This window comes from Onychomys torridus, chromosome 10 (assembly GCF_903995425.1).
Source record: "Onychomys torridus chromosome 10, mOncTor1.1, whole genome shotgun sequence".
Classification (NCBI taxonomy): Eukaryota; Metazoa; Chordata; class Mammalia; order Rodentia; family Cricetidae; genus Onychomys; species Onychomys torridus.
Genome location: NC_050452.1, coordinates 47,414,322 through 47,427,099, shown reverse-complemented (window position 1 = coordinate 47,427,099; position 12,778 = coordinate 47,414,322). Strand labels below are relative to the sequence as shown.

The 12,778-nt window shown below is 38.6% G+C and overlaps 1 protein-coding gene across 2 annotated transcripts in view; it reads right to left on the bottom strand.

The window, feature by feature from the left end:
- The window catches only part of Arap2 (ArfGAP with RhoGAP domain, ankyrin repeat and PH domain 2), a 159,368-nt gene that overhangs the window by 74,001 nt on the left and 72,589 nt on the right, over positions 1–12,778 (bottom strand). For both annotated transcript variants that reach the window (XM_036201451.1, XM_036201452.1), the window contains exons 11-15: positions 12,463–12,548; positions 11,605–11,787; positions 10,947–11,121; positions 10,391–10,525; positions 1,355–1,499 (exon numbers count right to left, since the gene is read on the bottom strand). In XM_036201451.1, the coding sequence (XP_036057344.1) occupies positions 1,355–1,499; positions 10,391–10,525; positions 10,947–11,121; positions 11,605–11,787; positions 12,463–12,548 (724 nt within the window). The remainder of the gene's footprint in view (positions 1–1,354; positions 1,500–10,390; positions 10,526–10,946; positions 11,122–11,604; positions 11,788–12,462; positions 12,549–12,778) is intronic.

Genomic DNA, 12,778 nt, shown 5'->3' with positions numbered 1-12,778 from the left:
TCTACTCCCTCCCAAACCCTCACTCCTCCATCTCCATTCAGAAAGGGGCAGGAATCCCATATACTTGAACACAGCATAACACATCAAGGTGAGGTAGGACTGAGCTTTTTCCCCTAAATAAAGACTGGGCAAGGTAATCCAGCATGGAGAACAGGTTCCCAAAAGTCCAGCTAAATGCCAGGGACGGGTCCTGATATCACTGCTAGGAGCCTTACAAACAGACTAAGCTACAGGACTATCACACACATGCAGGCTCCCTAACTGTTGAGAGCAGCATTATTTGTAATAGCCAGAACTTGGAAACAACCTAGATGCCCTCAATCAAAGGATGGATAAGGAAAATGTGGTACATTTACACAATGGGCTATTACACAGCTGTAAAAATCAATGACCTCAAGAAGTTTGCAGGCAATTGGATGGAACTAGAAAAAATAATTCTAAGTGAGGTAATCCAGACCCAGAAAGGCAAACATGGTATGTACTCACTCATAAGTGGATATCAGGAGTAAAGTACAGGATACCAACCTACAATCCACAGACCCAAAAATGCAAGATAACAAAGAGGGCCCAAAGAGGAACTGGGAAGGGGAAATAGAAGAGATATCCTGTGTAAACTGGGGGTGGGAGTCGGGGGTGGGGAATGGGAACTTAAGGGTGGGCTGGGTGCAAGAGGCAGTTTGGGGGCAGGATGGAGGGCTTGGGAGAAACCTGATGCCAGGGAAACTCCCAAACATCCACAATGATGACCCCAGCTAAGACTCCTAAAAACAGTGGAGAGGGTGCCTAACCTGGCCATCTACTGTAATCAGATTGGTAACTACCCTAATTGTCATCAGAGAGCCTTTATCCAGTAACTGATGGAATCAGATGCAGAGATTCACAGCCAAGCACTAGGGAGAGCTCTGGGGGTCCTTTTCAAGAAAGGGAGGAGGGATCATAAGAGGCAGGGGAGTCAAGGTCATGACATAGGAACCTACAGAGACAGCTGACCTGAGTTTGTGGGAGCACATTGACTCTGGACCAACAGTTAGGGATCCTGGATGGGACCAAATATAGGCCCTCTCTCTGCATATGTGTGACAGTTTTCTTCTGTTTCATATAAGATATCCTTTAAAAAATATATGATTTCTGCTTTTAGTCCAATATTTAAATTTATCAGAGAATCAAAAGTATTTCAATGATTTAGAGAATTTTATATGGAGGTTTCAGATGAAATGAATTGGCTTGAAGATACCATAGAAGCTTTTTACAGGAAGCAAAGGAAGAACATGAAAGACAACTAAATCCTCATCACCTGGTACAGGGACTACCAATCCCTTTCACCTCCCAGATAGATGTCCAAGGGTAGACATACCCAGTATTCAAATAGAAGTCCTCTTTATGGACAGCCAGGCAGATAACTTCACTGATGTTAATGGTGCCATTAGGTGCAGTACACTTGTCATTTTCGTAGTAACTCAAGAAGCCGCCTTCCAAAACACACCACTTCTTACTTATCTCTAAGAATTTAAAACAAAACAAATAATAAATGGAGTATAATATAAACTTTAAAAAAACAAATCATGACTGTATTCCTATAAAGAAATGGACAAATGCACTATTTTAGAAAAGAAACATCAGATTTTCATATGATATAAAGTTGATACTTTTGCTTGCAAATAAATTCTCATCTAACAGTAAAAGATATACCAAACAAAAATGAATATGACATTGATGACTAGAGAAGCAGGCCAATTCATAAAGTGAAAAGCTGCAATACAGCTATGGAACCACAAAGACTGAGGGCTTCACAGAGGGTATGGAGAGAACACATAGAGCAAAAACCAAAAGCACACTTCTTTAGTCAGAAGGATGTAAAATCTTATTTAGGAGTTTTCAAGTCCTTATTGTACAGGGCTCAGCACATCATGGATAGGGTCCAAATTTGACCACCATCACCTGATACAATAAAGTTTTATTGGTACAGTGATACTTCTTCCTAATGGGTGGCCTGTGTCTTATTTGCCACTACAAGGACTGAGCTAATGCTGAAATTTTCTGACTCACGAAGTTAAAAATTTTGCTACGAGTCCCCTTTAAGAAAAGGTTACTAATCCTTGATTAGGTCTATAGAGAGGAGCCACAGAAATGCTTTTAGCTGTGGAAGATACTCAGGTATGAGTTTTATGCATTTTTATTACTTTAATAAGTATTTTTGAGAGAATAAAGTTAAGCAAAAAAGGAAGACAAGGAAAATTAACTGAATGTGAAAGTGTAAAGGGACCCTTTACTTTTTTGAACTCAATTTATGTCTCTTGCTACCTGAGAGTGACCAAATTCAGCACAGCTGACTGAACATCCACAAGAGGAAAACATGCCCAGAGATTAGAGGCCTGAAAGAGACCTTGACCCAGAATATTTAAAAGCTGATGAACTATGTTTAGGATCAAAACATATAAGCCTTATGTGCACTAAGAATTTCTTTCATAGTTTTTTGTTCCATGTTTTTTTTCTTCACAGCACACCTTTATCAGATGGAAGGATGCACTGTACCCCTCACAAGTCACTATGTAATGTTATTTACCAAAGAAAAACATTTTGATAGGAGGAAAGTATATCAAAGACTAATCCATTCCCATTCCCTCCCCTAACCCCCAAGCTGATGGTACTGCAGGACATAAGATCTAATTTCAAAGGGAGCACACACACACACACACACACACACACACACACACACACACACACACAGAGAGAGAGACAGAGACAGAGACAGAGACAGAGAGACAGTGACAGAGAGAGAGACAGAGACAGAGACGGAGAGAAACAGAGAGAGAGACAGATAGAGAGAGATCTACAATTTATAAAAACAAACAAACAAACAAACAAAAAGAATTCTTCTGAAAGACAACAGATGGTACATTCAAATAAAAGCAATCACAAAGAATTAAACAATGTCCTGCAAGGTTCCAGAAAGGGTCGATTGGGCTCATACTTCGTGAGTATAGAATGAGAAGAGAAGAAATTTTATTTGTATTTGTCCAGATAGGGCCCCTCCCAACCACTACCTCCCCAACCCCCATCTTTACCACCCATACCCACCTCCAAGCCCCATTCTCATCCTCCATCCTCATTCCCACCTCATGCTAAGTTGCTAAGCAACATCATTCCTAAGCTACAAGAAAACTGGGTCTCTTACTCTAAAGAGAGTAAACAGGTCAAACTCTAAACTTAAGCACTGCCTGAAGTCACAGTAAAGCTTACTACAGGAACAAAGTGGCTACATGACAGTCTGCTCACGAAACAGACTTGTCACATTTAGTAAAAGATTAGAGTTAGGACTCATTCACCTGGACTCATATAATACTCTGCAAGAGGCTGGGTTCAGCCTTCTGACTGACTCTAAACATAAAAATAAAAAAATAAAAATAAAAATAAAAAAAACACAACACAGAGAGGGTAGTTTTCCCAGAACCCTCAGGACAGCCTTGGGGACACCTGGATTTTAACGCAGTGATACTGATGTAAGACTTGACACCAGAAGTATGAGGGCTATACTGCTCTACTTCTGTTGCTGGAGGCCAACTGTGTGATGATTGGTGAACATGTGAGTTCACAGTAGCTCGATAATCACATAGTCAATAAATGTTACTATTATTTTTGAAATTTTAAACTTGACAGAAAGCATCCAGTCTAAAATACTTTGAGGGGGAAAATATGAAAGAAGCCTAGACATTAGAAGACTTCCAAAGTTTGATTTGGAAGTTTGAGTTGACCTTTGTAAAGAAATACATACTGTCGAGGCCAGCCTGGGCTACCAAGTGAGTTCCAGGAAAGGCACAAAGCTACACAGAGAAACCCTGTCTCGAAAAACCAAAAAAGAAAAAAAAAAAGAAAGAAAAAAAAAAAGAAATACACATTGAGATAATTCAAATAAAGTAAAGCTTCTGAAAATAATAAGAAAATAAAAAGCATGAGTGAGTGAGGGAACAATACACATACATACGGAGAGAGAGAGACACAAATGTGAGGATAAACAAATTAAAACACTAATGTTTGTATCATAGGAGCTTTATACACATGGACATTCTTCCTATATTCTTCTAAGATTCCATAAGTCTCAAATTAAGTCAAAACTATGAAAGAACAAATCCATTGACTTGATGCTTGAATCTTCTTTTACCCCTTCACCGGACTCTTAAGAAAGAGCAGCAATGAGAAGCTAACAAAAAGACGATGCAACATTGGAAAAACAGCAGCTAGAAACCGTGAGGCTGGCAGGACTGATATACTCTGAAAACCTCAAAGGGACACTCAGGAACAACCAGCAGAATAAGTCCTCCATGGTCCCTGGAATAGAATGTTAACAGAGGCATGGTCAGTGCTTAGAAGAAAGCGATATGTTATTCCAGGGACTCAAATTTTTTAGTCACAGTATACATCCTGTGCCATGACAGAAGAAAAAAGTCCTGAAAGACCAGCAATTTTTAGATGACAATTATTTTCCCTGAAGTATTTTAAGAAGAAAGTCTATATATTAATAAAATGAGTTCATGAACAGATTTGAAAAGACAGATGACGGGAATAACAAAGATGACACAATGTCTGTCATAAAGGCACCCATTGCCAGAGATTCCTATTCTACACCAAGTCCTCACTGCAGTGTACAATCCCCTTAATGGGAAATGTGTTTGGAATGATAAAAGTCAGGTAGCACCCCCCCACACACCCCCACCCCACACCCCCCCACCCCACCCCACCCCCCCGCTGCCAATTAGGAGCCAAGGAAGAGCAGGACATTCTCAAAGGAGAGCAATGAGAGAAAATTCCATCCTTCCCACAGCTTCTACAAAATAGTTCTTCATGTTTGGTGAGCAGGTTTCTATTGTCGCACACAGATTCAGAGCTACAACCACCCAGGCTCCTCAGAAACAACACAAGGAGGCAGCCACAGAAATGGATCAACCTGGCCAGGTGATCAGGTTAAACAGGATACAGGAAATGGAAAACAAAACTACTGTACTCAGCAGAGATCAGCCCCTCAGAGTCCTTCAGGACTCATGGGAATGTTCCTCTCTCAGAAGACAACCGGCAACCATTCAGAGGCCTTAAACACACAGTGCCCAAAGGAATGATTCACAGAACAAATGTGAATGCAGAAGCTAATTAGGTAATTTCTAATGGGAAACAAAGGTCAGGTCTCTTTAAAGAGGGGGCTCCGTAGAAGTGTGGGCTTGAAGAGAATCAGTGCTGTAGCTTTGTTGTGTCTATAACATCTCTTGCTTTGGAAATGGGCCAGAGTTCAGGCAAGCTAGGCATGGTTCTTTTCTTCAAAGTCATAGAATAACAAAGGTGAGATAGATAGGAAGTCTTGATATTCTTGTTGATTTGGGAAGGTTGAAAACCCGTGAAATCATGATTGTCAGTGCCCCCCCACCCCAAGAACTTTTCTCTGCTACAGAAACCAAAAGCAGTTTCTGCAAAATGCCCACCAATGTGAAAACAGGGCCATATAATGGGTGACCCTAAAGAGTCAGCTGCTTAACAGAGAAGGGTCAGTATGTGAGTGGAAAGCAAAAGAGGAAGTCTTAATTTCTCTTCAGTTAGATGTTTGGGACCAGGAAGACAAACATTCATGGAGGACTTATCCAAACCCTATATGCAGTTCCATGGGCCATCTATTTCAGCATTCCATGGAGTGAAATGGATGTTCTAGTTTAGAACTGGGGAGGTCAAATGAAGCCTGGAGGACAATACACCTAATATCAGAAGCCAACAGGAATCCAGAAGCCGCTGTGTAACATGAATCTTAAAAGGTCTTATTAATAAAAACAAACCCAGGGCCTGGTTTGGGGTGAACGCTGGAAGATCAGAGAAGCAGAACAGGCCACAGCTAACCTCACCTTGCCAATTCCTCAGCTGGTCCTGTTTCCTCAGACTGGAAGCCTCTGAGTCCTTATCCAAATGGATCTCCACTGAACTGCTGCTCAAAAGCCTAAAAGCTTAACCAGGCTCTAGTTCCTGATTTTCATGTCTTATATACCTTTTTGCTCCCTCCCATCACTTCCTGTGATTAAAGGCATGTGTCACCGTGCCTGGCTATTTGCAGTGTGGCTTTGAACTCACCAAGATCCAGACAGATCTCTGCCACTGGAATGCTAGGATTAAAGGCATGTGCTACCACTACCTAACCTCTATGTTTAATATTGTGGCTGTTCTGTTCTCTGACCCCCAGATAAGTTTATTGGGGTGCACAATATATCAAACACACTGTTGTGTTCATATTGAGCCCTCAATAGCTCCTTCCCTCACCCCAATTGCATCAGTCTTCATCATGTTCATGGGCCAAGCATGTTCTACCTATTTTATATGTATGAATCCACTGAGCCTACAGAATGACATCAGTTCTGTGCCCAAACCACTGTCTGTACCCTTTTGGTAGGCATAGAGAAGGTAAGTAAGCTTCCCCAGGTCACATGAGTAATTACTATTAGAGGGGAAGAACTTTCAAGCAGGTAGCATCTGGAAGCTAACCTTTAACCACTGAGCAAAACACCTGTATGTGTATTACATGACCAGACCATATGACCACTTTTAAAGTGTCATAGTAGAGAACTCCCAGCTAATATGTGTGTGCACAATGAATCTGAGGTGGTTAAGGCAAAGTGATTATTTTCCAAAACCATGAAGTCATTCCCTAAATTTCCTAAAATGATGATATTCAGCTCCCACTTATGAGAGGAATATGCATCAGTAATTTTAAATAAATATGCTTTGGTCTTGGAAACATATTTTTTAAGGAACGTAAACAACAGGTTTTTCCTAGAATAAAGGACTTTAAAAATTCCTCATTAATATGTGAAATTAAGTATAAACAGAATGGAATAGGAGTCTCTAGTAAACCCTATCAACCACTTTTCTTTTTAAAACCCAAAGGCTGCACAACCTAATCAAAGCTAGATACTAGGGGAAACACACAGGGTTGAGGAAAGGAGACAGAAAACAAAAACCAGGATGCTGTTATTCAGCTTTGCGCGTGGAGGTATAACAAGGCTATCAATCTTTCTTTTCATGAACACTAAACCGAGAAAAGAAAAAGCAAAATACAGATCTGTCTTCATAAGCAAGAGCTACAAGAACTTGAGATCTGGAAAAGCTGCGCTGACAATGTGAAACCTCTGTGACTCAGAAGAATGCATGCATTTCATCCCCAGATTCCTGTCTTCATGTTTAATCGCTTTGTTTCCTGCCTGGGCTGACATGGGCTGATGGAGTGGTACTGTCCGGCGCTTGCCTTTCAGAGGCAAAGGTGACAGTCACACTTTAATCTCTACATCTTTCCAAACAATTCATTTTCTTCCCATAAAGCTGACATTCAACAATAGTAGCAGCGCTGCCAAATCTTGAGAGGGCCAAAAACAGGCCCAGAAATACATGTTTATTCAGAGTTCCGCTTCTGCTTCTTAGAGTAGCTTTTTCTTAACAAAATACGCTTTATGCCAGCAACTGTATCTTTTGAGTGAAAGTTTCCTCATTTCTGTGCGGGAGTGGTGATATCCATGAGAAGACTCTCAATGCCTGCCTGAAACTTAGGAGATACTGAACCCTGAATATCATGTTTTCCAAAGAATCCATAAAGTTTAAATTATAAAGTAGGTGTTGTAGGAAATTAACAATACATAATAATATAACTATAAAATGCTTTAATAAAAAATTTAATTTATACATTTTTCTGGACTTACATTCAATTAACTTTTTAAATCGTAGTTGACTATTGATAGTTCAAACTTTAGTGAAACCACTGGTTAACAATCAAACCACACATACCATCAAAGACTAAATACTGACAAGTGACTTTGACTTTTTTTTTTTAATGGATAATAGCTTTCTTAAAGGTACAGTTGTTCATTCCACAAATATTTCTCATGTGGTAACTAAGTGTTAACATTGTTTTGGTCACCAAATATTCAATAGACCTGAACAAAACAGAATCAACGCACGACTGACCCTTCGCTCCTCAGGGAAGGAGAAAGAAACAAATGACTAAGGGGTTGTCTTGTACATGGTAAGTGCCATATTGGAACTGCACAGAATCCTCAGAAGATGATGACCTAACAGTGCAGAGGAAATTTGCATGAAGTGACAGAGAGACCTTGCTATGTGGCAACGAACCAACCCCTGAAAACTAAGACAGTATCACACTGGAGACAGGACTTCCAGATAGGGCAGGAGGAAAGAATACAGCCTTTTAGAAATAGCCAAAGGTATGGAGCCAGGCATGGGCATATAGAAGGAATGCCCACAAATAAAAAGTGCAGCCAAAGACAACTTCCAGGTCTTAAACACAAGCACCAGGGCTCATTGGCACTGGGAGCCTACTGTCTTCCCTTGAGTAGTGGATGAACAGGATCTGAGTTCTATTTTGAAAGGAATTAAGTCTGTTTTGTTTTGTTTTTAAAGATCACAGTGAAGCTAAGGTGGATATAAGTGGACAAAAAGGCAGTTGTCTGGCATAGGCAGGGCCTGGGGATGAGCAGAGCTGGGCTGCTGTCTGCAGATTCTGTTTTGAGCATGAATCTATAAATTGTGCTAATAAATTACATAGAAAAAGACATTCAGGGCTGGAGAGATGGCTCAGCGGTTAAGAGCACTGGCTCTTCTTCCAGAGGTCCCAAGTTCAATTCCCAGCAACCACATGGTGGCTCACAAACATCCATAATGAGATCTGGTGCCCTCTTCTGGCCTGCAAGCATGCATGTAGACAGAACACTGTATACATAATAAAAATAAATAAAATAAATCATTGAAAAAAAAAAGAAAAAGACATTCAAAGAATATCTTACCAGGAGATAATTTTTTAAATGAAATAATTTCTAGTGCACTATGTAACTAAATCTTAGATATCTGCTTGAAATTACTTTTAGAAAAACATTTCAGATGAAAAAAATCCTAATTAACTTCCATGTATCATCAACCAGCTCTGCATATCCATGGGTGCCAAACCCATAGATCTAAACCAATTACTAATGAAAAAGTACCCAAAATGTTTTACATCTTTACTGAATGTACACATATTTCTTTTCTTGTCAGTATCTCCTACCAATATTAGGTAGTAACTTCTTTCAGCACATTCCTATCATGTAATATAAAAATAATGATTAGAAACATATGGGAGAAAAAATGTTAAGTAACAGGCAAACACTGTTCTACTTGATGCAGGGGATGTAAGTATGAGTAGTCAGTTTAGTATCTACAAATGTCTTAAACCAACACTCAAAAAAACCATAAATCACATGGACAAAGACGAACTTCTTTCAGTTTTGATGTGAAATGTATCCAAAATATTTAAAGTTAACTCCTGAAATCTAAAGGGGAAGATTCAATAATAAAATTTTAAAACATCAAATGTGCATTACTCAGTTTAAGCATGTTTGGAAAAAAAGACCTTAAAGAGATCTGATGAGCCTACTATTAGTCTAGACAATAGTTTATTATATTGAAAAACTGAAAGGAAAATTTCCATTTTACGTTCTTGCCTTGATCTGTACTAAATTCAAGACTGAAGAATGGTTCTAGAACATTCTAGCAATCACGAAAGGCATTGGCAAGTACTTGGTTTTTGGTATTATGCAGAGTTTAGTAATAGTTAGATTTGATGCATGGTTTATCCTCACAAACCTTTGGTGAAGCTTGTCATTTATTATCCCTTAGGTCAAATGAAAGAAAACAATAAAAATCACTGCACTGTTTAAAGAAAAATAATAACCATATAACCTTAAAGCAGAAACCAGCATTTATTCCTGCTATCCTCTATCAGAGTGTAGTCACAATGAAAAAGCTACAACACAACCAGAATTGAAACCCTGAATCAGGACTGACTCCTTCCTCTTTCCTGGGAAAATTACTTAACATCAGCTTGGTCTAGACTCTATGTGGCCAATTACTGAGCACAAAGTCCTTAAAGCAGAGCCTGACAGGATAGATTTTTTTTTTTTTGACAAACCTAATGATACACAGTTCAACTTAATGTCTACTTTGAGATATATAACTTTAAAAAGAACAAAACTTAAACATACTAAATCAATAAATCTGAAATTAAAAGTGCTCTAAACATCTGGAAAAAAATTCAATTAAAGAATCAATAGCCTCCAAATTTATAATTTCTTAGATTTGAGATTCTTTTTGTATTAGGAACATTTAATTAGTAAAGACTATGAAAATATTCCCAAATCCAGACAACAACAAACAAATAAAGCAAAAAAAAAAGCCCTGAAATCTGAAACAATTCTGGACTGAAGCATTTCTGATAAGGGATACTGCAAAGAATTCATAGTGAATAATTACTACAAATGAGCAAACATAAAGTAACAAAGTTTTAGCCAGAAACAAAATCTAAGAAGAGCAGGAAGGATACCTTCAAGTAGCTTTTTCTCTGTAGAGACTCTGGAAGCAGGAGCAGGAGCCTGGTATAAGAAATCACAAAGGAATGTGGACTGGGCAGCCTCCTGACTTGACCCACCCTCAGAATGAACATCATGCTGAGGGAAGTCTAGAAAAACAGAGAGATTTTACATTTAAATCCAAAACACAATAAAGTTCCCTTTTGTTTAGGAATTTGTGACAGAGTTTTGAACTAGAAGAATAAGTGATGACTTATGACCAAATAAATACAGAGAGATTTATTTTGCTTTGTATAAAATTCGCAAATAAGCACTTAAGCCATACTTATTATTCAAATATGAAAACAGGATTTAATTTTGGAAGAAATGATTATGTCAGATTAACTATTTTAATCTTCCATTTATAAGATTAAAAGACATAAAAGATATACAAATCCTATACTTTTTCCCCTGTAAAGCAGTACTTTAGTAACTATATAATTTTCTTGGTCAAAAACTTAATATATTTGTGCTTCATTTTTTTCAGGTATGTATCTGAAGAGAGCAGTCAGTATAGGGTGAGGGACAAACCTGAGAACTTGTTATGGTAGAGGAATTCCATCTGCAGACTCTGCCCAGCCTTCTTGGCCAGCAGGTAGGGGGTACTGTGCACAGGATCTCCTGTCGCACACATGACATCTGCTCCACTGAACAGCAGGGCCATTGTTTCCAGCACATCTGGCTTTACCACCGCAGCACACAAAGCCTGGCCATTAAAGGAAAATACACCATTTATGGGAAGTGAATGCGAGTCTAGCTCTTAAAAGGAATGCAAGTTTGACGATGTATTAGTTATGAAATGTGTATTTCTTTTTTCCTATATTAATGAAATCAATGACCTGAATCAGTGAGTGGACATCAAAGGTCTATACTGCATGGGTTAAAGTTATAAGTTAAGGCTTCAAAGTTAGAGTACACTGTCTTGGTTCTGATGTGCTCCTTCTGAACCTTCCAACCTGTCATGGATGTTCTGGAAGACTTGTTCTGCTATTATTCTGTTATGGCTTGGGCTAAGAAATTTAATACATTTCAAATGTAACAAAATGTCCATTAAATGATCTACACTAAGAGTGTTGAGATATACATATCTCAACACACACACACACACACACACACACACACACACACACACACACACATATATATATGGCATTATTATAATTTGGACATAGTGTTACATTTAATTCACCTTATTTAACTCTTCTTTGGTCAGAGATGCTAAAAGAGTCTTTCTAAATTTTCCTTCTTTGTATTTCTGGGTAATAAAGTTTTTTCTCTTTTCGACTGGTGAATCCATGTGTAATTCTTCTTCTTTTTGAAGGTTACCAGCCCAAAAGTCATTAGCTCTCTTGTTTCCGATGACAATAAATAGCTGAAATGGAAAAGGCAAAAAGAAAATGTATAATTTCATTAAATGCGTCTGAACCTTCAAAATGGATTCGCATCCTAAATGACAACCTAATTCAATACAAAATACAAGAGAGAGCATGGAAGCCTGTGATCTCAAGGCATATGATGAGAGACAGCGGGCAGCAGACATTATTTCTACTGCAGTATCAGCTGGAAAAGTAAGCACACACCACACACATGCAACAAAAGCAGCCTTACTCTTTGAACACATATTGAGACAGATTCATTTAAATGATTGTGCAGCTAGTCTGTCTCAAGGAGAGACACTGGAATAGAAGAGGAAACAGAGACAGAAACAGTGAGATAGAACCAGTGGGTTAATGACAAAGCTCAGCACAGATACAGAATGATAAATTCTGCCAAATTGGTTCATTCCCTTTTCTAATCCTTTTCCATATGAGTTAAAAAAAGAAACAGAGTTCTCATTTTCACCAGAGTTGCCACATCTTTACATCCTGAGTATCATTAAAGTTCTTTGTAGTCTTTATTTTAAAAATAGCTATCTAATTTGAGAAGCTAAGTGTCATTTTTATACCTTAGTGGGAATTTCATCTAAGAACTTCTTTATAAAAGCAATCACTGCCTACTGCCAATGTCATCCAGTCTTTGTTCACATGGCCCAGCAAACAGGACTTACCTCAATGAGCTCATTACTCCAAATACTGGCATCCATTTTCAGACTTCTAACCTTAGAGTCTTTAGGGCCCAATGATCTATGTTGTCCTAAAGAGAGATACAATTACATTTCCATTTTAATTTGAATGTGAATTTATTTGCTTTGTTTTTTAAAGTGTGTATTTGAGAGCTGGAAATATAGCTCAGTGGTCAAGAGCTTGCCCACCTGAGTGAGACCCTATGTTCAATTCTCAGCAATCCCTTCCCTTCTCAGACCATACACATACATGTGTATGTGAGGGATGATCAGTTAGTAAAGTACTTGCCTTGCATGTAAA